Consider the following 21,053-nt stretch of genomic DNA (forward strand, 5'->3'; position numbering starts at 1 on the left):
TTGTAAACAAGATCGAGAGGCAGTTTTTTACTAGCTGCAAAAGTTGGGACTATAAATATGATTGTTAAAAATACAGCTCAATATATTGTATGGATAAGCTGGGAATAGGCTTTTTAAAATCTGTTTTTGACACAAAGCTAAATAAGACAAGATCCAGCCACCATGTGAATAGTAAGTTAGGTGGGGACTACGGAGCCGTGAAGCTATGGTGATGGGTGTCCTGTTAACAGGAGTGCATATTTTATCAGCTGTGTTCATGGAGGCAAAGGGGGGGTTCAATTTCCAAATACTGCCTGCTGAATTTGTGCCGGGCTGAGGAACAAGGTTTAGATCTCCTGAGGAACATTACTTGGCACTGATGTCAAGGGGTTGTTTTGTGTGCATATTGACTTCGGTCCCTATAAAGGCATAAAATGCATGTCTAAAGCCAGATGAATAGTTTGCGAAATGTAGCAGCTCATGTAATACACAAAGCAGTTGGCTTGACTAAAAAGACAACTACTGTCCTTTAAAACAGTCAGAGCTGGATGGGAAATCACTGACTCATCCTGTAAGAGCTTTCAAGGTGCCACCCCCTCCTGCTCTTCCATCCTGAGGGCAAAGACAGACCTTCAGAGGGTAAATCCTTCCACAAGCCCAGACTGGTGCCTTGCCTGAGGCATGGAGATCTGCACGCCCTGGGGACCCAGCTCAAAGCACGGAGCCCGAAGGCCGATCTGGTGGCTGTTTGCTCCACTTTGCCTTACATATGGTGCTTACAGGCTAATTACTCAAACTTCACCAGTTCAATGGGCAGTTCCCATCACTGGTGTTTCAGAAGTGGGTCCTCTGTTGATTGGATGAGGAACTTGGAGCAAGTTCTCTCCTAACTGACTTGTAGCAGCTTCTTTTCCAGCTGATATACATTGGGTAAAGCCTCAGGTGCCCAGTGAAACAGAGATGTGAGCTGGGATCTGGCACAGCTCAAACAAGACCTCCACTGGTTGAAGAGTTGACCATTTGCACTAGTTGACCTCCATAAACTGACCAGCCTGGTGTGGTGACCTGGTCCCTCCAATGTGGGCTTTGGAGGCCTCTGGATGGCCCAGCTGGGATGTGAACCTGATCTTATACCACACCCTCAGTACTCTGCTCTGTGGGACACGTGGGGCCGGGTGTCTTTTTCTCCCCTTCTCCATTGTCCTGGCACAAGAAAGCTTTCCCTGAGATGAGAAGGCTTTGCTGGCTGATTGTTGAGGGCTGGGGGAGCAGAGCTGGAGGAGCACTTGCAAATCCATTTTATTGCTGTTTCAGTTTTCTCAGTTATAAGTTTTTTTCTCAGGGGAAGTTTCATGTTTGACATTTTCTGAAAAATACCCCATCAGCTTCATGGCTAAATGATATTTTTGCAGTAATTAGGTAAGCTAGCTCATATTACAGCAATGCAACATTCCTTACCAGGAAAGGATTAACTTTATATACAAAAATCTGTCTATAGGCCAAGCCTTGCCTGACACTCTTCCATATCCAGCAAACTGTTTTTTCATTGCCTTCCCTCTCTTCCACCTCAAAAATTTCTCCCCTTATCCATAGAAATTATACGCAAACCAAGTCTGTGAGCTCTTCTGGAAAAAAACCTGTCTCTTCTCCCCTTGGCTATACAGAGCCTGGCACAATAACCTGATCCCTGAACAGCATTTTGAAGTGGTGTGTGCTCTGAGCATTAGAATACTTGAATTCTGTTTATTAGTCATAAAGAAGACAGGCTGTGGGGTGCAAGTGTTGGAGTAATTTATCTCTAAAGTAGCCAAATTGGTGTTCTGCAAGAGCATAGAGATCTATGCCATGGCAAGGAGAACATGAACCCTGTTTTCTAGCAGACTTTCTGGGGAACAAAGGACTAACGCAAACCTATGTCTGTTTGGAGCACTCATGCATTTAGCAGCAGTAACTACAGCAACTAGTTCATAACATTTTCAGATTAAAAAAGAAAGTATTGCATGATTCTTCTGTACCTGCTTGGGAGGAAAATAAAACTCTGAAATTTGACCTCCCTTAAAAATTTATCTGACAAGGACTTAATTTCTCTACCTGTTTGGAGAAGGACAAGATCTGCACCACCAGCTACATGTTAGGACATGGTTGAATACAAAACCAAGACTATTTTTTTTTTATTTCTAGATCTAGTAACTCAGGTCTTTAGAAAGCAGCTAAATTACACTAAGGATTCCTGGATCAGGTTGAGGAGACAAGACAAATACCAGCCTCAGTTCAAATTTCAGCTTTAATCCCAGGTTCGATCTGACCGAAACAGTCCTGATACTCACTTGCATCTGGTATTTGTTTCTTCAGCTCGGCAAATGAGCATTTTCATGGACAACATAAGCACAGCCACAACTCATTTACCTGTGAGGTCGTCGTTGGGCCAGGAGCCGAGCTGGCAGGCTTTGCATGTGTATTCATCAAATACATATTCATTCTCTTTACAAGGAGTGCAGGTCCAACAGCAACTTACTTCTCCTTTACGGATCACCTGAGACAAAAATTGACATTTGGTTTAGCAGCATAAACACACATTCATGCTGCCCCAGTTGCTAATTTATTTTTTTAATCTCTTTTTTTTTATAGAGTAGTTTTTTTAAATTTTATTTTACAGGGAGTTCCTTTTCATGATATGTTTGCTTATACAAAATATGGCACAAGTTCTCAGTTCTCCCATCACGTACATACCAGAAGAAAGAAACCATCAACCCCGCAGAAGTATAAGTGGAGGTATAGGATGACAACAAGATGTTTTTTGCCCTCTTAGAATTAGCAAACCTCAAAATTTCATAGATGGCAATGTACCTACAGAAGGCAGCGCATGATACTGAATGCATATAATTCACTCCATTGTAGTCCGTACAGGGAATCATACCAACAGTGTTATTTCCCTGAGGGTTCATTACCCAAAGATTTTTGGGTGCTTATTTTTCATCCAGTTGTAAGTGATTTGTTAAAAGTGATTTTTTCCAGGCATCAAACTGAACATGTCTTTTCCAGAATTATTTAATTACTGCATTTCTAATTAACATTTAAGAGTGAGAATGTTATCTTTATCCATTTTAACATCTGACCTGATTTCTCATTTTATAATTTACTGCCAAATGTTATTGCATGCTTATGATTGAGATGCAGATTTTTCAAGATCCTTGTTTATCTCTGGGCACTAAAAACATCTGTGCTTCTTGTCAATGTGTCTTTCTTTTGAAATAAAGTATTCCCAGTTTCTCTGCTCTTCCCAAACAATTTATAAACGAATACTCCCAATTATTGTATAAGAAGTAGGTTATGTATCTTTTGCAATGATGAATTTAGAAGGTGGTTTCAAAACCAAATTTCTTTATTGCAATTTTAATAAATGAAAAGTAAAGGAGTGTAATCAAAAAGAATTAGATTGCTCTCTGCAACGCTGCAGTGAAAAATGTGTAAATTATATCATTTTCATCAGCAATATGGGGACTTGAAAACTTCAATTTTGGGTTTTGTTTTTAAAATTGTAGAGTATGAAAAGAAAAAAAAGCCACACCTGAATAGTTAAACTGGCAGAAAGGCCATGGGAGCATAAGTGATTTGCTCTGTAAGTGTTGAGACTAGAGCTACTTGCAAAACAGAATATCTGTCCTCCAGAAGAATTCACATCTTGGGATTTCTTTCATTTTAAACTAGAATGAGAAGTTGAATAAATGACAAAATTTCTTGTGTCTGGGAAAGTCAATTCTTAGAAAGCTTGTACTAATTTTTAGACACATATTTTGGTAAACTTGTTGCATTATAAAATTTCATAATTTTACAATATATAAAATACTTGAGAAAATGAAATGGCAAAATAGAAACCATATGTTATTATCAAAATACCTAAGCTTTTTATGAAAACAATTTACACTTTTCTGTTAAACTTTTCACCAAATCAACATCTTCTATAAAATACTTGGAATTTGACAAATCTGACAGAAAACTGGTACACTGATCATTTCTTATCCAGAACTAACTGGGGGTTAATCCAGAGAAGGATTATATATTCTTCTCGGGGAATCAAAATAATTGTTCTTCACTACTGAGAACCAGGTCAGACTTTTCTTGTATTAAATTGCTTAGTCAGCTATTTCTTCATCCATTTATTTTTCCTTTCTTGAACAATTGTTTGCCGTAGCTCTTAACTGTAAAACAATCTTTTCGGTCCCTTTTAACAAAAATAATTCTCTTTAAAACAAAAATTATTTTCCCTTCCCCTTGTCATCTGGACAATCCTTTGAACCTGTATTTATTTAAATAATCATACATCTGCACTATTTCAAATGTATAGAGTTGGGTTGTGTTTGGATTTTATCAAGTCCTTCAAATGGATGTACCAAATGTTGCTGAATGTTGGGTATCATTACACTGAATGTTTCAAATTCCTTCATAATAACTCAGTCTCACAGAATTCTGCAGGAAAACCACCACAGAGTTTGGTAGGGTCAAGCTCTCCCCATCATCTGTGAAGACCATGAAGATAAAGGACTATAAGTAAACTTTGAGATTTATAATCAATAACCTAATGAGGAGCCTAAAGAACATTTCAGACACTGGACTTCAAGCACGTGTCTAAGTGTGTGTTGAATTGGCTTCATAGTGAGGAATCCTCTCGGGAGAATCCTTGAGAGCATGGGCAGAAGGTGGAAGGAGACTGTGTTAATGAAGATCACAAGATACTTCCCATTACCTGTGTTGTGGCAATAGATCATAAAGGAACTCAGAACCGCTCCGTTCTGAAGTTATTATCTGTTTATCCATCTCTATCCTCTCCCATATGTGACTTTGTGGCTGGAGCAGGCTAACATCAGACCCCTGTTTAGTTACTGTGGCAGTAACTCATCCCACCTTCCTTTATGTGTCTGCAGAAGATATGTTCTCATCTGAACCAGCTGTCCTGCCTGGGTGCCTTTTACCATCAGGGAAGAGAAAGAAGTGTTTCTACACCAACATTCATCTTAACTGTTTTCAAAGCCTACATGAGGATGAGATGACTCCTGATCTAGAGTAATATGTTATTTCCATGAACTATAAGAAAGTTCAGAAATCTGATATAACTATATATGCCTGCACTGAAGACATACACATTTGGTCTGATGAAGCTCACTTACTGACTGCCAAAGACCAGTTAGTGAATAAAACATAGTGACTGAGTCCTAAAACTCTGGAAAACTCAGACTGCAGACATTTGCTTTGTGTTGCAGAGCATGGTCAGTCTCCCATCACCCCCTCACTGCTGCTGCTTCCATGTTTTGCAGGCATGCCATGTTAACACAGGAGAAAAGTGATCCAGCTTCCAATGAGACCTGTCAGAAATTACAGTTGCTTTTTTTCAGTCTGAGCCACTGTGTTGTCTGTGCCCATCCCCTCAATCCACAGGCTTTTATATAAATGACTGCAAGGTAAGCTAAGGACTTGCAGCATTTTAACTGTTCTGCAGTAAGTGTCATGGGATGCTGAAGGATAACAGAGTACAATTAATACATGACAGATTCATCTACCCTTCTTACTTACTGCAACATGGAAAGGGAGGAAAGAAATATAAAAAAACCCTAGGAAACAAAGAAGCAGTAAACCAGGTATGATTAAAAAAAATGTTACCTACATTTCCTGAAGTTCTACGTACTGGTAGTTATTGATGTTGTCTGATGATACAACAGACTTAAGGTCTGAGTAATAATGTTCCAATCTAGGTGTCTATGTCTAGCACTGAAATTGTAGCAATTAGTATTTATAATTTACCTGCAATTGTACTGACAAATCCCAGACAGGGATTTGCACTCCACTGGATCAGATGCTGTAAAAATATGCAGCAAAAAAACCCCAAACAATACCTGTTCTAAAGCATTTGGAATATAAAAAAGTCAGCAGTTCACAGATATAGGAGTAGAAGAAAATGGCAACTTATGAAAACAGTGAGATGACTACGATATGAGTAAGGACTAAATACATAAGTCTGTACAATTTAATTAAGGTGTGGGATACTGTCTCCCTGTCACAGTCAAGAAAAACTTGCTTTCAAATTTCAAGGCTATGCATTCTACACGACTGAAGTAAATGGAGAAAATACTTACCTTTATCTGGCCTTTTTCACAGGGTTCACTGCACACAGATCTGATGATATTATTTTTCTCTGACCATATTTCATCATCATCCATTTTCAGCTCACCATTGTCCCAGCTGCCAACATTGATATAATCAAAGTAGTCCTTCCCCATTTTCTTAAAATTCATGATTTCATATCTTTGGAAACACAGAGAGGAGAGATAGCTGAGTTGAGGAGAACAGCACAAAATGTTTCAAATTAAAGGAACACTCTACAGTCGAAATCAAGCTTGTTGAAACAAAGGCGGCAAAATTTCAAGCATTATGCTTGCCCTTGAGTGTCTCCCAATAATTTTTGTGATACCATAAGCTTTCTTTTCTTTTGCATTTTAATTTGTTTTCTTCTATCACCACGAAAGTTCTCTGAACACTTTGGGGTTAAGTGACTGAGCTTCTGAGAATGACTGTATTTTCTTAAGGAAAACAATGAAATGAGCCAGCCAGGGTTCATCCTGGGTAACTTTCAGCACTGAAGCTAACTGCATAGGGAACCCTAGCTGTCCTAGGCTCCCTCTATAGCAGATGCAGAGAAATCTAAACCTATAGTGGCAATTCCCAATGCTAAGTGCTCCTCACTGTGTGCAGGTGCTTTATCCCCTGCTGAGAGAGGAAGCCTGAAGACAGCTAAGCTCCTAAAGTGAGGTAGAAGCAACCTAGGCCTGTGGGATCAAAAAAACCTCTGTGTGCTGTGAGACTGCAAGATGCAATTTGGTGTGGCACCCAGAGAGGAATGAGGCATCATTCTTCAGGCACAAACTCCAGGACTGTGGGACTTGCTGGAGGCCTCAGGGAGATCTTCTTATCAAGAGGCACCTTGTAGTCCAGGCATTTGAAGAATGAAGTTGACACTTGCCTTTTTTTTTTTTTTTTCTTCTACAGCATTGCAGCAGCAAATGGTATTCTCTCCCACTCATACAACCCCCTTCATTTTTATATAATTCCTCAGTGATTAGAACACATCTAATTCCTTGTACAGTATGGTATGGAAGAGGAGCATTCATGCCTCAGTCCTAGGCTGCTTTTGGGTCAGATCACCTCGTTACCTGGGAAAAGAAGTGTTAAGAGCAGAGCTAGAGCTGATCAGAGATTTCAGGTTCATGTTCCTCTTCCTCCTCCTTTCTTTTTAGCTCCCACAGAGACTTACAGAAAGTCTGAGGAGCAGCAGCGTAGGAGTCACTAGCGTCCTACTGGCATGCCAAACACCAGGCCACCTTTCTGCTGTACAGGCCAGTACTTTTTGTGCTCACTTGTAAGGCATGCTTGGAAAGTTGGGCAGCTCCTGAATTGATGATGTTGTGCTTTTCTTTACCTCCTCCTAAGTGGATTTTGCAGTAATCTGACTAAGCAACATGAAATTCATGGATGGAAAATAAGCAAACGATATAGACTGAGAAGATTAACAGAATTATAGGTTTAGAAAACCTGCCTCGCTCATAAACGAGGAGACAAATTTTTCCTGGCAGCAGGCACAAAATTAGTCCCCAAGCAAAGCGTATGGACAGGGTTGGATAAGGAGTGATATAGTCAGATTGTAATTTGTGAAGTCCAATGTACAGATAAGGAAAAGAACCAGCTCATTAAATCAAACAATCTCTTAACTAAGATACCCAAGTATCTCTCTAAAGTTTTGAGGAAACACTTTTAAGATTGACAAGCAGTAGCCATACTATATCTAACATCAATATTTTTCCCACGCTGACATAAAAAATTTACAGTAAACCTATAATAGTCTCCATCTATGGATCTCAGGATGCTTTGCATCAGGAAACAAAGTTTAACTGTCACCATGGGGAAACTATGGCAGGGATTCAATGCCAAAATCACATACAGGTCAGGATGAGGACTGCAAGGAACCTCTGAAAGAAAATGAAAGTGGAACCTGACTAAATGGTCAATATGATATTACCCATATCATATGATTCTTGAGTTTTTCCAAAAGAAGAAGAAATGAGCAATGACACAGCTAGGAAGAAAAAATTATGATATTCCTGGATTTTGGAATATTTCACTTTCTATCCTATATAAAGATGGAAATGTCCACAACTTTGAGAATGACCTCATCAAAGTTGGAGAGGTGAATGCCAGACTGACACAAATTAATTGAATCCCGATAACACACACACAAACCCAAATAAACAGACTTTTATGCATAGTAATAAACCAAGGTTTTTTTCTAAGGCTCCCAGGCATAGTAACAGTCTGTTCAAGGATTAAACACACTAACCAAAAAGTTAGGCCAGAAGCCACTGTGGAGCCTATTCAGGATTGTCAGGACATTGTAACACTCCTCTGAGTACTGCTTTGTTAAAGCTGTCAATTCAGCTTTTCATGGGCAGATGAACGAAAGTACTGCCAATGCTTAACAGGCCACAGGACCTAAACCAATTACCCCTCCAATAGTAGTTCCATGCATAAATCCCAAGCGGAATATTGGAAAGAAACCTAACAAACTAAATAAACTGTTGTCTCAATACGTTGTGACCCTCTTCTCTGTGGAGAACAGCATTGGTGGACTGATAGTAATGGCCAGACTCAGTAAGTGCATTGCTATAGGGGTGGTTCATGAGTCACTGGTTCCCTGGAGCTTTCTTGAGATACCACAGGGACAGTTTGTCACTTTAGGATAGGGGAGACCAGATGGTGCAATAGCACATTTCCAGCAGTGCCCTAATCACAGTGCAAAACACTTGTTTCAAAACAGAACTGCCACGAAGTTGCTGAGAATCCATATTCTATTGGTAGCACAGCCAAAACATCAGCATCTTGTTTTTCTTGCCTTTTCTTGCCTTCTCAATTTCTTCTTTGGAATTTTGATAGTATTTACAGATAGTTGTTGTCTTCCTGAGAAATCATGGCTGTTCCTTCCATACTAATTTGTTTTTTTCATGTCTTCTGTCTCACCTAAAACAAGCCCTCCACTAGACTGTCTATCTGCTTAAAGCTCAACATACACATAAAGGACTTTGGAGTAGGGCCAGGATTCAAAGCATCTTGTGGGATTAATCAGCTGTTGTATAATATCAAACCCCTTCTGCTATACATCAAAATCCTGAGCTATCTAGGTCAGAAAGGCTTTTTATGTTCTGATTTCCTGCTTAACATCACCACCACAGTACAGCTGTGAGGATTTAAATTTCTGTTTTACAAAGTGAAGATGCAGCTATCAACGCAAGTGAACAGGGGAGATGAGTTGTTCCAGTATGGCTGTACCATCTCCCAGCTGTTGCAAATACTGTTTGACAGTGCTCAAAAGACTATAAACTACTCAAAACCTGGGCGTTAGAGATGGAGCTTTCTATAAAGCCTTCTTAACGATGAAAAAGTAAATTTTGACTGAATGTTGTCTAATTTAAGCACATATACTGGATTTAATGATGTGATTATTGTAGGAGAAGAGGGAACAAAGAACTACGTTTCAAAAGTAAACAAACTCTGGGACCATTTTATCACCACACACAGTCTGTTAGTTTGAGCAGACTACTGTATCACACACAAATCCGGTGAGGCTAGACTTTCTTAAAGTTGCATTACCCTGAGGTGCACAATCAACGTGGTGTCCCCATGCTCTTCAGTGAAACACTAATGTCTTCCTGTGACTGAGCAAATGACTGCATATGGTATAATGCCTTCATCGTCTTTCTTAGAATTGAATTTAAAAGGACCCAAGACATTCAGTTAAATTCCTTGCCACAAATGGAATTAGATCATTGTTGTTAAGCATGCCAGCATGAGGAAAAGGTAAAGCTAAAGGTCTCTTTGCAACATTTAGATATTGTCATTGGTGTTGTCATGCCATATATCATTTATTCGTGGCAGGCCACATATCATTCATTCATGGCAGTCTTCCTGCAAAACATGAGTGAAACAGATAGGAATAATGTAGGATGCAGTCCACTGCATCTAAGCACCATTAAAACCAAACGGGAATCCTTTAAAACAAGTCTGGGACAAGTCTTTTAAAAAGAATTTGGTCAGAAAAAGCCAGACTGAGCACTTTTCTTCAGAATTCAGCTATTTGTAAAAATAGAAATGTTTACCGGAAGACAGCCTTGCTCACCAAAACAGTGCTGAAAATAAATTTCCATCTGAAATTTTCCTGGGTTTCTGCCAGTTTGTTTCTGAGTTCTCCTACCAGCTCACAGCACACTTCCTTAGACTCTGAGTCTGAAGAGTGAAAATTTGTGTCTTCAGAGACACAAACAGACGGCTTTGTAGGTGGCTGTCCTGCTCTCTTTTGCGGAGAATGCTGACTTTACAGGTTTTCAAATAAAATGAAAAAAAAAAAATCAGTTCTGAAATTGCAGAAATTTTTGGAAATGTCAAAATATTCTGACTGATGGATTTACCTTTTCCTACCCATCTCTACTCAGAAATTAATTCTTTCCTTTCAGTTCACATTGGTGGGAGAAGACAAAATTTAAATGAGTGTACAGGATGAACAATTTTCCCTCTAGTCATCTGTTTATATGGTGCCATCACAAAGATGTTTAAAACCTTCCCAATAATGCAGACAGAAAGGGCTACCTCAGTCAGTCTGGAGGAAAAGCAGTGAATGAAGCAGGAATCTACACACCGAAATATAGGGAAAAAATATACTTTGAATGCTACCACACTTGCTGTTCATCTTCTGAGAGTTCAGCAGGCAGAAACCCAGAAAAAAACCCTCATTACTCTCTTTGGTGTGCATTTATATGGATACTGCATTTATGCCATAGCAAAAGAAAAACTTGTCTTATATTTCATAGATGTCTGTATATACATGTATGTAAGTTATCAGAAAAAAAAGCTTTGTCTAAATTCAAATTGGCTTATAGCAGCACAGTGTGACAACAGCTTATTCTGTTATGAAAGTGGAAAGGTTTTATTTGGAAGATATGGAGACAGATTTTTAATAATTCTGGTGGAAAAAAAACTCCCGGACAAATCAATACAATATTTGTGATGTTATTTTACCTTTCTTAATAAAAGAACTATGTCTGCTATGATTGCTTATCTCTCAATCAAACACATATATTTAAATACCCAAAGAAAGAGAGAGCAATGCTGTGGTGGCTGCTATGGTCTATGAACATGAAGTTGAAGGTCTGATGGTTTGTAGTGAGAAGTAATACCTTTAAATAGTATAGATGAAAATTCAAATTCATGCAGGAAGATTGCATGCCTGAAAGTTCATGTCTTTAACCTTAAACATCATAAAGAATGCACATTAGAAAAAGAAGTTATTTTGGAAAAATAAGCACAGGAAGTCAGGAAATGTGAAAATAAAAGTATGAGATCTTAGTTCTGATGTCAAGTCTGCATGTATCTACTGCGTACAGTTAACACATCTGGTATTAAACAGTTTGACAAATGTCAACATTACCTTCCTGGCGAGTCACCGTTCTCATCAAACAAGATCATGTCCCCAGAGACCCCAGTAAAGTTAGTCTTCATGAGGGATTCCAGGAGCTTCCGACCATCTATGGGCTTCATGGCGTCACAGAGGCCCACGTAGCCTGGGCACAGCGACGTCTGCATGTTGTGGAGGCCGTACGCCATCGAGTATATTGCGTTGATTACAAAGCCCATCTTGGAGTCCTGCACGTGCTGTGTTCTCAGAGTCATCTGGCCTGCCGGGGAGCATCGCAAAGCGGGTGGTTAGTGCATGGGGCTGAAATACCATCAGCTCTTCAGACATCTATTGGTGGGTTGGGTATTAATCGTGGAAAAAGTCTTTTTAAGTGCCTTAAACAGCTCATAGCAGATGCTCTTATTGGTACACACATTGACCATGTTAAAAAAAAAAAAAGAAAGGAATGAAGGAAGAGGTTCCTCGTAAATACTTACTATCCAGCTGAGGCCTTTCTCTGTGCAGCTCCACACCTCACATATGTTATTTTTTGACTATTTCTCTTCCACGTGTTTTTTTAAAGCATGTGTGATGAACATTATAATATAATGTTTTGGGGAATGTCAGAACTTCTCCCTGCCTGCAGAAATCTCTCCAAATCCTCTGAAATCTTTTGTTGAGGTGTAAATGCTAACATGGAGTCTATTCTGTAGTGACCTTGTAGACAACACTTTTGTTTCAGAGACATGGATACCAATCCTGTGCAAACAGACCGACCTAGGCACAACTGCTTTACTGTACCAAAAGTTCCTGCACTAATAACTCTCCTATCTCTCTGTCTTTTGCTCCTCTCTATTTGTGAAGATAATGATGCAATACAAATGAATGTATTAAAATGTGAAAGGTTTGATGATGTGGGTTAGGCAATGACTCTGTTTAGCCAGAATTGGCTAAGCTTACTTTGTTTGGCTTTTAAAATGTAATGTCTGGATTTCTATTTTCTATTTAAGCTTCTGTGAAATGCACAATAAAAATTCATTCAGCAGCACCCTGAAGGCCTTTTTTTTATAACCCAGTGTTATTAATGACACAGGTTCGCCCTGTTGGCAGCACCAGTCCAGCTAAGGAAGAGTAGGCTGGAGGTTTTCTACCTCATATGTCATCAGCAAAGCTGCCAGCTACACTCCAGCCACCAGATCTTTAATACTGGGGAAATGAGAAGAGTCGGAGATAAAGCAACTGCATCAATGGTGCCGGGAATTTGTCAGACACCTGGAATGATTTGGCTCTGGAGGGAGGACAAAGAGCTCTACTGGAACATTTGCTCTCCTTTTATCAGTCAAGCAGCAATCCCTAGGAGCTAGGGAGTCCCGTGTGTGGGCAGCCAGGAGCAAAGGGAATGCAGATAACCCTCTCTGTCCACTCTGTGAGGCATTGGCAAGCAGCACGGATGGAGCTTACGCCTGCCTGTCTGAGCTGCAGGGGCAGCACAATGTGAGAAGTAATTTATGCCACAAAAAGACTGATGTGCAGACAATTTTTTTCCTGGAAGAAATGAAGACTAATATATGACTCTGAGGGTGGCACTCATCTAGTTTAACAATATCCACCCAGGAGACAAGCATCCAGTCTGATGTCTAAGCACCTTTTGTGGAGGTGAGTAAGAATCTCCAGCTGGTGATTGATCCCATCATAAAATAGGTGCATCTACAAGCTCACCTTTTCAGCGGTGAACAAAAACATCACCACACAGTTTTAATCACTAAACCATTTTGGAGTACTGAAAACATTAGGAAGGGTAGTAAAGACACATAATTTGAACTGAAAATCATTGTGTAGAGGTCAGTTAAGTGAATGAGGGGACTGAGAGATCCCTTTTTCCCTTCTGTTTCATGTGGGAGCTGGCACTCCCAGTTCCATTCAACCTCATGAGCAGTGATTAACATTTTGGATAGTTAAGTGATATGAGCTTGAAATATCTGTAATGGAAAAAAACTTGGGAAACAACACACAGTGTTGCTCATTTGTTCTGTTCTACCAAGGTATTGCTTTTTCCTAATTAAAAATAATAGGCATAAAACTGCAACAGTGGACTACATGTAAAACCCATATTAATTGAAATTAAGTGCAAAATTGAACAAACGTATTACATTGCAATACACAAAACTTGGTTTAACCAATTAATCATCCTCAGAATTAACAGCTTGCAAACCACGCAGTTAGTAGCCATTAAAATAAATCAGTTTTGCCTCAGCAATAGTATTTATTACGAAACAATATTTCAGCTGTTTTATTGCATATGATTGCTTAAAAATGTAATAACTTAATTCTTACAGGAACACTCTCCGCTGGGCTTTGTGCTTCTGTTTTATAGAATTATTATTCTGACTTTCTTTAAACATTGAACCTCATTCAGTTCACCTGATGATTTGTAATGAGGCTGCTTAGCTCTTCATAGAAGCTGCTGGCAATTGTCGACAGAGTTGTGAGGGAATTAGCTGTTGTGAGAATTTGAATATACTTCCTGCAGCTGGCGAAAACATTTCCCTGAGATGTTAACTGCCTCACTTTGCTATATAGGGGCAAATTCAACCTGCCAAGTCTGTTGGTTCACAGTACCTCAAGACTGTAGTTAAGGGGAACTTCTCAAAATCTGAGACAAAAGAAAATTTTTGCTCTTTCATATACCATAATATGGTCTTAAAAAAATGCCAGTGTTAAAAAAATGGTTAAGTCTGAAAGTCATTTTCAGCCCATTTCACAAAGTACTTAGGCACTTCAAACTTGAAGCATATAAGTAGCCCTATTTACCTCAGTGGTCCTATGAGTGGTTTTAAGGGAAGGCTGAATACACAAGCTAAAAGGTAGTCTCTCAGAAAAAAAAAGTAAAAATATTTTAAATCTATCCCTGCAACAAGTGTGATCTGGGTAACCTTAAACACATTGTTCACTTAAGTGCTAGTGCTTATTGTTCTTGCTGGAACTCAAACACATGTTCTTAAATTCATCCATGAGTGCTGTCTTCAGTCAAGAACCTTTCCTGACACAGGGTCATCATGAGATGGAGAGGTGGCATGGATGAATTTAATGATGACAACACCAGTAATGTTCAGTGGAATTGGCTTTACAAATTAAATTCTTAATGAAGAATAATGAAAAAATCTAATAGAAGTTGAGGAGCTCCTACAGAATTACTGGGCAGAGAATAAATATCCACAGACTGTAACCCATATGCTTGTTTATAATATCCACAGTAGAACTCTTTTCTATTATAGTAAAAAACCCCATATCTATAAAAGATCTGTTTTTCTCCATCTTGTACAGTCCCATATGAGAAAGATTTGAGAAGAATGAAATAGAAATGTCTTGCTTTCCTGTGGACTGGGAAAAGCCAGCATGATGCCATTTAATTTTTGCATGTGGGGATAAGCAGGACATGTTCACATCAATGTTTTGGTTCAGTTTAGGTGTGGGCTTTCAAAGCCAATCTCCAAATCGTTCCTGCTCACTGTGCTTTGGTTTGGACTGGCTGTCACAGTTTCGGAGCAACGTATCAGATTTCTTTTGAAAGACACTGAAACATAAAGTGCCCCAGGAGAGCACAGATAAAGTGTCCTAGGAAAGCACCTAATGCACCACAGCTGCAAATGGGTGTTCAAACCTTAGGACCAGGCTACAGCCAGTTTAGAATAAGCCTTCCTCGAGCTGTGAATCCTTCTTGGCCCACAGAGTTTGCAGTCAGACTCAGCATCACCCCCAGGATGCTGCAGAGAGCAGGAGTTGGAGGTACAGAGGTGACAATGTGCGTGGGCTGGGTACAAAGCTGCATTTTGTAGGTCTCCAGTCAATTCTTATTGCAATTTTGATAGGCTTAGTACCTTCTCTGTGGTAGGACTGAACAATTTTTTCAGGATGTAGCTCATTTTCCTACGAACATTGTTTGGAATAGTATCAACATATTTATAAATCTGTGCTGAATTTGGTGATTATGTCCAAATGTTTATAGAATGTAATCTATACTGCAGTACCTCAGAACCAATAAGTATTAACACTCTATTATGATAATTACTGCAGAAATAAAAATTTTGCCTCCTGCAATTAAGATGTACAAGGCAATAGAATAATGCAGGGTGAATCAAATCATTCCTAATGAGGAAAGTGGGACAGTACTTGCAATCATAAATGATCAAACATTGTGGAATTCTCTGAGAAATGAGGGAATCTCAGTGGTTAGAGCCTGTGTGCGGATCCCTCAATTCTGTTCATTTATTCCCTTATCTTTCTTGTCCAAGTAATTTTGGTAAGTAAATAAGGGCTTATCCTATTATTTTCTAAGCTGTGAGATCATGAGGCAGTTCCAGATTTGAAGCCACATAGCCATTTCTGTCTACAAAATGTTACATAGACAAATCCTGTCCCTTCTTTGGCAAATCAGATAACACATCCATCCTTCAGTTTCCGATCTAATAATATTTCCTTTCTACTACTTTTTATCTGCCATCTTTCTTTAGTCTAAATACTCCTCAGCAAGAGGACTACTTCTCATTATCTTCCTGTTTTTCCTCTGCTTAGTGCAATGGGCTTGTTACTGGCTGGAGTTTTTAGGTGTTATTGTGCTATCTCTGAAGTGAAAGTAAAATTATACTGGATTTCATGGGAAATATAAGTATGTAAATATTTATTCTATAGATCATTTAGGAATCTATATGTAGAGGATTCAGGTGAGCCTTTGCACTATGGTTAAATGCATTAAATAACAGCTTAGGAATTTGCTGCCACTGGAGTAGGTGATTAATACCCATGCTTTTTCCTGCTTAACTATATATTCTCCATGTCTGGATTTATCTGTATTGTGAGTATACCAAAGGTGGAGAACAGTCTGAGAATGGTATAAACTCAGAGCACCGGAACCTGCAACTTTTCTGCCCACGCCGCTGGGAGTGACCCCGTTTAGGACACTCCAGCAGTACCACAGCAGAGGATAAAGGTGGGCTGTGCAGGGCGATCACAGAGTGCTGCTCAGCAACACCTCAGGAAGCAAGGCTTGGGGCCACGTGAAGGCAAGCTCCGATACGTGCACCCCACAGCTATGCAGTCTGAGCTGAGACGGCCTGTTAGCGTGAACCTGGGAGTTTATATGGGGAGCTGGGCAGGGATGGCTTTGAAACCAGCCTTGAACCCGTGATTAACCGTGCAGAGACTGCCCAGCACTAAACTCCTCGTCCAAATTTGTTCTCATCTGCTGTCACTTCTCCAAATCACAGGTATGTAGATGATGGAAAAGAAACAAGTTCTTTCACCAAGAAAGGATTCCAACTGGCAACTGCTCATTTCTTGGATCTATTTAAAAACAATTAGTGTACTTATGGGCACGGACCCAAGAAAGCACTTAAGGGCGCTCGCAGTCCCGGTGGGCAACGTGAGGCGGTTCTCGGCACGGGCTGTGCTGAGCAGTTCCCGTGCTCCGGCATTTCTCCCCCAACCCCCGGCTGCTGCCGCTGGCCGGTTCCCTCTGGGCCCGGGCTGCCCGCGCTGCGCCGGGCTGTGGCTCCACCTCGCGGGCACGGCGCCGGGCGGGCGGCCGGGGAGCTGCTGGTAGGGATAAATCAGTAACCCTCCCAGGGCCCCACCCCCAATACAGAAAACCCAAACCAAATCTTGCAGGAAGTTCTGAAATTTCACTGTTGTTTCCAGTACTTAGCATGCACAGAAACAGAAAACATTCTTCAATAAAATACATCGGTTTATGGATTTTTGATGTAAAACCTGTCATTCCTCTTTTTTTCCCCCTACTTTTTACCCTCAAGGAAGATGAAATACAATTTTTTCTGTTTGCTAGCTGGTGACGTTACAAAGCCTCATCAAGCAGGGACGTTAAAGAGTGCAAAATTACCATGGTTCAATATGCTTTTTCTGCTTTCTAACTTTTCCAAAGCTAAGAATACTTTGAATTTAAAGAATGGACAAAGGGGAAGAGTGAAAATACTTTACATTCCAGGCATCCCCCCTCTTATTTCATTCTTTGAAGAGAAACAAGAGGATGAAATATGAGACAGAATATGGCAGATTATTTTTTCAAAGTGCAGAGCCGTTTGTTTGCTATGCAATGAGTTTAACATTGAAAAAAAGGGAAATTGGTAGTGTTTCAATTTTTTTTATTTTAAAATTTCTCAGTGATCAAAAGGTTGTTTATGACAAAACACTAGGGGACATCACAGAAGAAACCAGAAATATAACCTACAGTCTCCAACTATCTCGTAAGGTTTCCCTATGACTAATTCACAAATTAGTTTCTATATAGTTTCCACACATATGTCACTAAAAACTTCATCAATTCTTTGTGCTAATTTTTGTTTTGGGAGACAAGAGGCTGACAGAAATGGGTTCTAGTTTTGCTAGCAAATATATCCCACATTCACTTTCTGCTAGCATTACTTGAAGTTCAAGCCCACCAGCAAACGTGGGTTTTTTCCCTTTTTTTTCCTTTGCTTTAGTGAATATCTCAAAAAAAAATTAGGACAACAGGCTCATCTTTCTTTGCAACAAAGACATAGTAGTGCCTGGCTGCTGCAGAGTATGGTGTGTGACTTCTTAGGTCTGTCACAGATCCATGCTGTCACAGCTGTGCTCCTGGGAACACATCAGTAACCTTCCCGGGATCTGCGTGTGCTGGATGGCATGCCACCAGGTCAGTCATCCCAGACACATGCATGTCTCTTCAGTGAAAAAATGAGTGGAGTCTTATAAAATAGAGGAAAGGTTGTACATATGAACCAAGGTAAAGCATAGTGTTCATACCTAGTTAAGTTATCATTCTTTAAAGATACAGAAAAAGACTTCTTTTGGAACCTTTTCCAAAAATCTGTCATCAGAGCTTTCTGTTAAAGCAACGTGAAAGAAAAAGTAACTTTGAGTTCTCTGCTCTTTGTAAGGGTCCAGGTGTATTCTTCTGCTAAAAATCAAACGTAATAGTTTATTTCTTTATTTTCCTAATTTAATTTCTTACAGGCTCTTGGACTGAAGAACAGAGATATTTTCTGCTCTGTGGGAAATTTCATATAGTTGAAATGTCCTTTTCCATTCAAAATGAATACAAAACCTCAAGATTGGGTTTTCTTTTTTCTGAAAAGGAAATTCTGTGGCAAAAAAAAAAAAGAGATTTGGCAACACTGGAAAATGTCATTTTGATGCTGAGGCAAAAAACATAGCATATCACTGAAACAATGTAAAAGCAAATTATAAACTTGAAACAAAACACTTCAGTGTTATTAAAATGAGAAAACAAAAAATTACTCATTTCAATGCTTTTCTTTCAAAGTGTGTGTCATTGAATCAACATGCTGCTATGGAACATTTTTCAAATTTGACAAGCAAATATCTTCCAGTGCAATCCACTTGCCAAATGTTTTGACCAATTTCTAACTTTCACTCTTTGCCACTGAAAGCCCATACTAGCACTGTTACACTTTATGTGATGATTATCACTAAAACGTTAAATTTGAGAATGACTGAGGAACCAAATTCAGTGTCCTAAAATGCAGAGAGGACTTTCAAAGGATTTTTTCCAAGTACTTAATTGACTTTGGTGGTTTACATCTATTTAAGACTAGATGAACAAGGCATGTTCAGAGCTCTCAGAAGTCTGACTAGAGGTTGACCTGCATCCTTGGGTGCCTACGAACAGGTGGAATTCTGGCTTCTGTTGTCAAGTTCAGTAATATCAGCAAAAACAGTAACAGTGACAGTAAGTCCTAGGAGAAGGTGAGTAAATACATATCTATTTCTTCACACTATTTTCTTAACAACATTACTATCCTTTCACCTTCTGCAGAATTCAATTTCTTTGGTCATAAATTACAATGAAACACAACTGCTACAGATGCAAAAGCACATTAAATGCTGGCATAAAACTTTCTGTACTTACAAACATGGTTATATGAAGTATTTGAATCTATATAGGAAGTTGAACTGCTGAGAGAAAAGAATGACAGGAGCTACTCCAATTCATAAATCTAATAATAAATGTATACAATCTGAATACATTTAATTATAATTTACTTTTATTCTTAAGGCTGGAGAGACATGGTCTACCTGTACAATGGTGTCCTGGTTTCAGCTGGGATAGAGTTAATTGTCTTCCTAGTAGCTGGTACGGTGCTGTGTTTTGAGTTCAGTATGCGAAGAATGTTGATAACACTGATGTTTTCAGTTGTTGCTCAGTAGTGTTTAGACTAAAGTCAAGGATTTTTCAGCTTCTCGTGCCCAGCCAGCGAGAAAGCTGGAGGGGCACAAGAAGTTGGCACACACAGCCAGGGCACCTGACCCAAACTGGCCAACGGTGTATTCCATACCATGGGACGTCCCATCTAGTATAGGAACGGGGAAGTGGGGGCGGGGAATCGCCGCTCAGGGGACTGGCTGGGTGTCGGTCGGCGGGTGGTGAGCAATTGCACTGCGCATCATTTGTACATTCCAATCCTTTCATTATTGCTGTTGTCATTTTATTAGTGTTATCATTATCATTATTAGTTTCTTCTTTTCTGTTCTATTAAACCGTTCTTATCTCAACCCACGGGTTTTGCTTCTTTTCCCGATTTTCTCCCCCATCCCACTGGGTGGGGGGGGAGTGAGTGAGCGGCTGTGTCATACTTAGTTGCTGGCTGGGGTTAAACCACAACAAATGGTATTAATTTCTCCCAGATAGGAAGGCAGTTTCAAAGTTCAAGGTTCAGAAAGGCAGTGAGAAAAGGAATTATAATATAAAGAATAAAACCACAGTAGCACGGTATATCATCAAGTATATATGGAAGGAGGAAGGCTTGGAGCATAAAGGGAAGGAAAAATAGATGTAGCCTTGTAGTCAGATTTTGGAGGAGTTTGATGAATTCCATAACAGCACTGAGAAGACTGAAGTTATTCAAGGGTTTGAGTTACAGGTGTGTTAAAATCAGGATCAATGTATATCATAAAGTCTTTCAAATAGGTATAACAGAGCATATAGCAGTTCTTAGTGCCACACTGCTTCTTTCTCTGAGTCAAAAAAATAGTGACATGTCTGTGTAGGCTCCTGGCTCAGATTATATCAGGCTTTTAGAAAAATTCAGATCTGGATCTATGCCTTACAGCTGATCCGCCTTTGGAAATTTCTGGACCTGACCCAGAATCACTGTAAAAGTAGTGGTAAACTGTGTTTAACCTCCAGTTCTGAATGTGAGCCATAAAAATGAGGGCTGGACCATCCTTCAGCTTGGCAGTGCCCAAGCATGACACATAATATATCAAGTATCAAACTCAGTGACAGACAGGATGTATACAGGAGAATTAAAATGCCCTTTAATTCACTGTTTAAAAAATAGAAATGAATTTTAACTTGTTTTGTTTTGTTTTCATTTGCAATCTAAAAATAAAAGTGTAGGAATGCTAAGTTTGGGGAATATGAGGTTTAAATGTGACACATTCCTTGAAATACGGAAAATACCCTTCTGTTCTGACAGCACTTATTTTTTTATTGGCTGGGTTCTGATTAAACCAACTTCGGCATTTGAGCTTAAATTTAACCAAGAGATTATTAGCATGTTGCAGTGCA

At 39.5% G+C, this 21,053-nt stretch overlaps 1 protein-coding gene across 3 annotated transcripts in view; it reads right to left on the reverse strand.

Annotated features, from left to right (window-relative positions):
• The window catches only part of GRM5 (glutamate metabotropic receptor 5), a 276,585-nt gene that overhangs the window by 39,657 nt on the left and 215,875 nt on the right, over positions 1–21,053 (reverse strand). For all 3 annotated transcript variants that reach the window (XM_052812775.1, XM_052812774.1, XM_052812773.1), the window contains exons 5-7: positions 11,501–11,747; positions 6,108–6,276; positions 2,386–2,512 (exon numbers count right to left, since the gene is read on the reverse strand). In XM_052812775.1, the coding sequence (XP_052668735.1) occupies positions 2,386–2,512; positions 6,108–6,276; positions 11,501–11,747 (543 nt within the window). The remainder of the gene's footprint in view (positions 1–2,385; positions 2,513–6,107; positions 6,277–11,500; positions 11,748–21,053) is intronic.

This window comes from Harpia harpyja, chromosome 17 (genome assembly GCF_026419915.1).
Source record: "Harpia harpyja isolate bHarHar1 chromosome 17, bHarHar1 primary haplotype, whole genome shotgun sequence".
NCBI lineage: Eukaryota > Metazoa > Chordata > Aves > Accipitriformes > Accipitridae > Harpia > Harpia harpyja.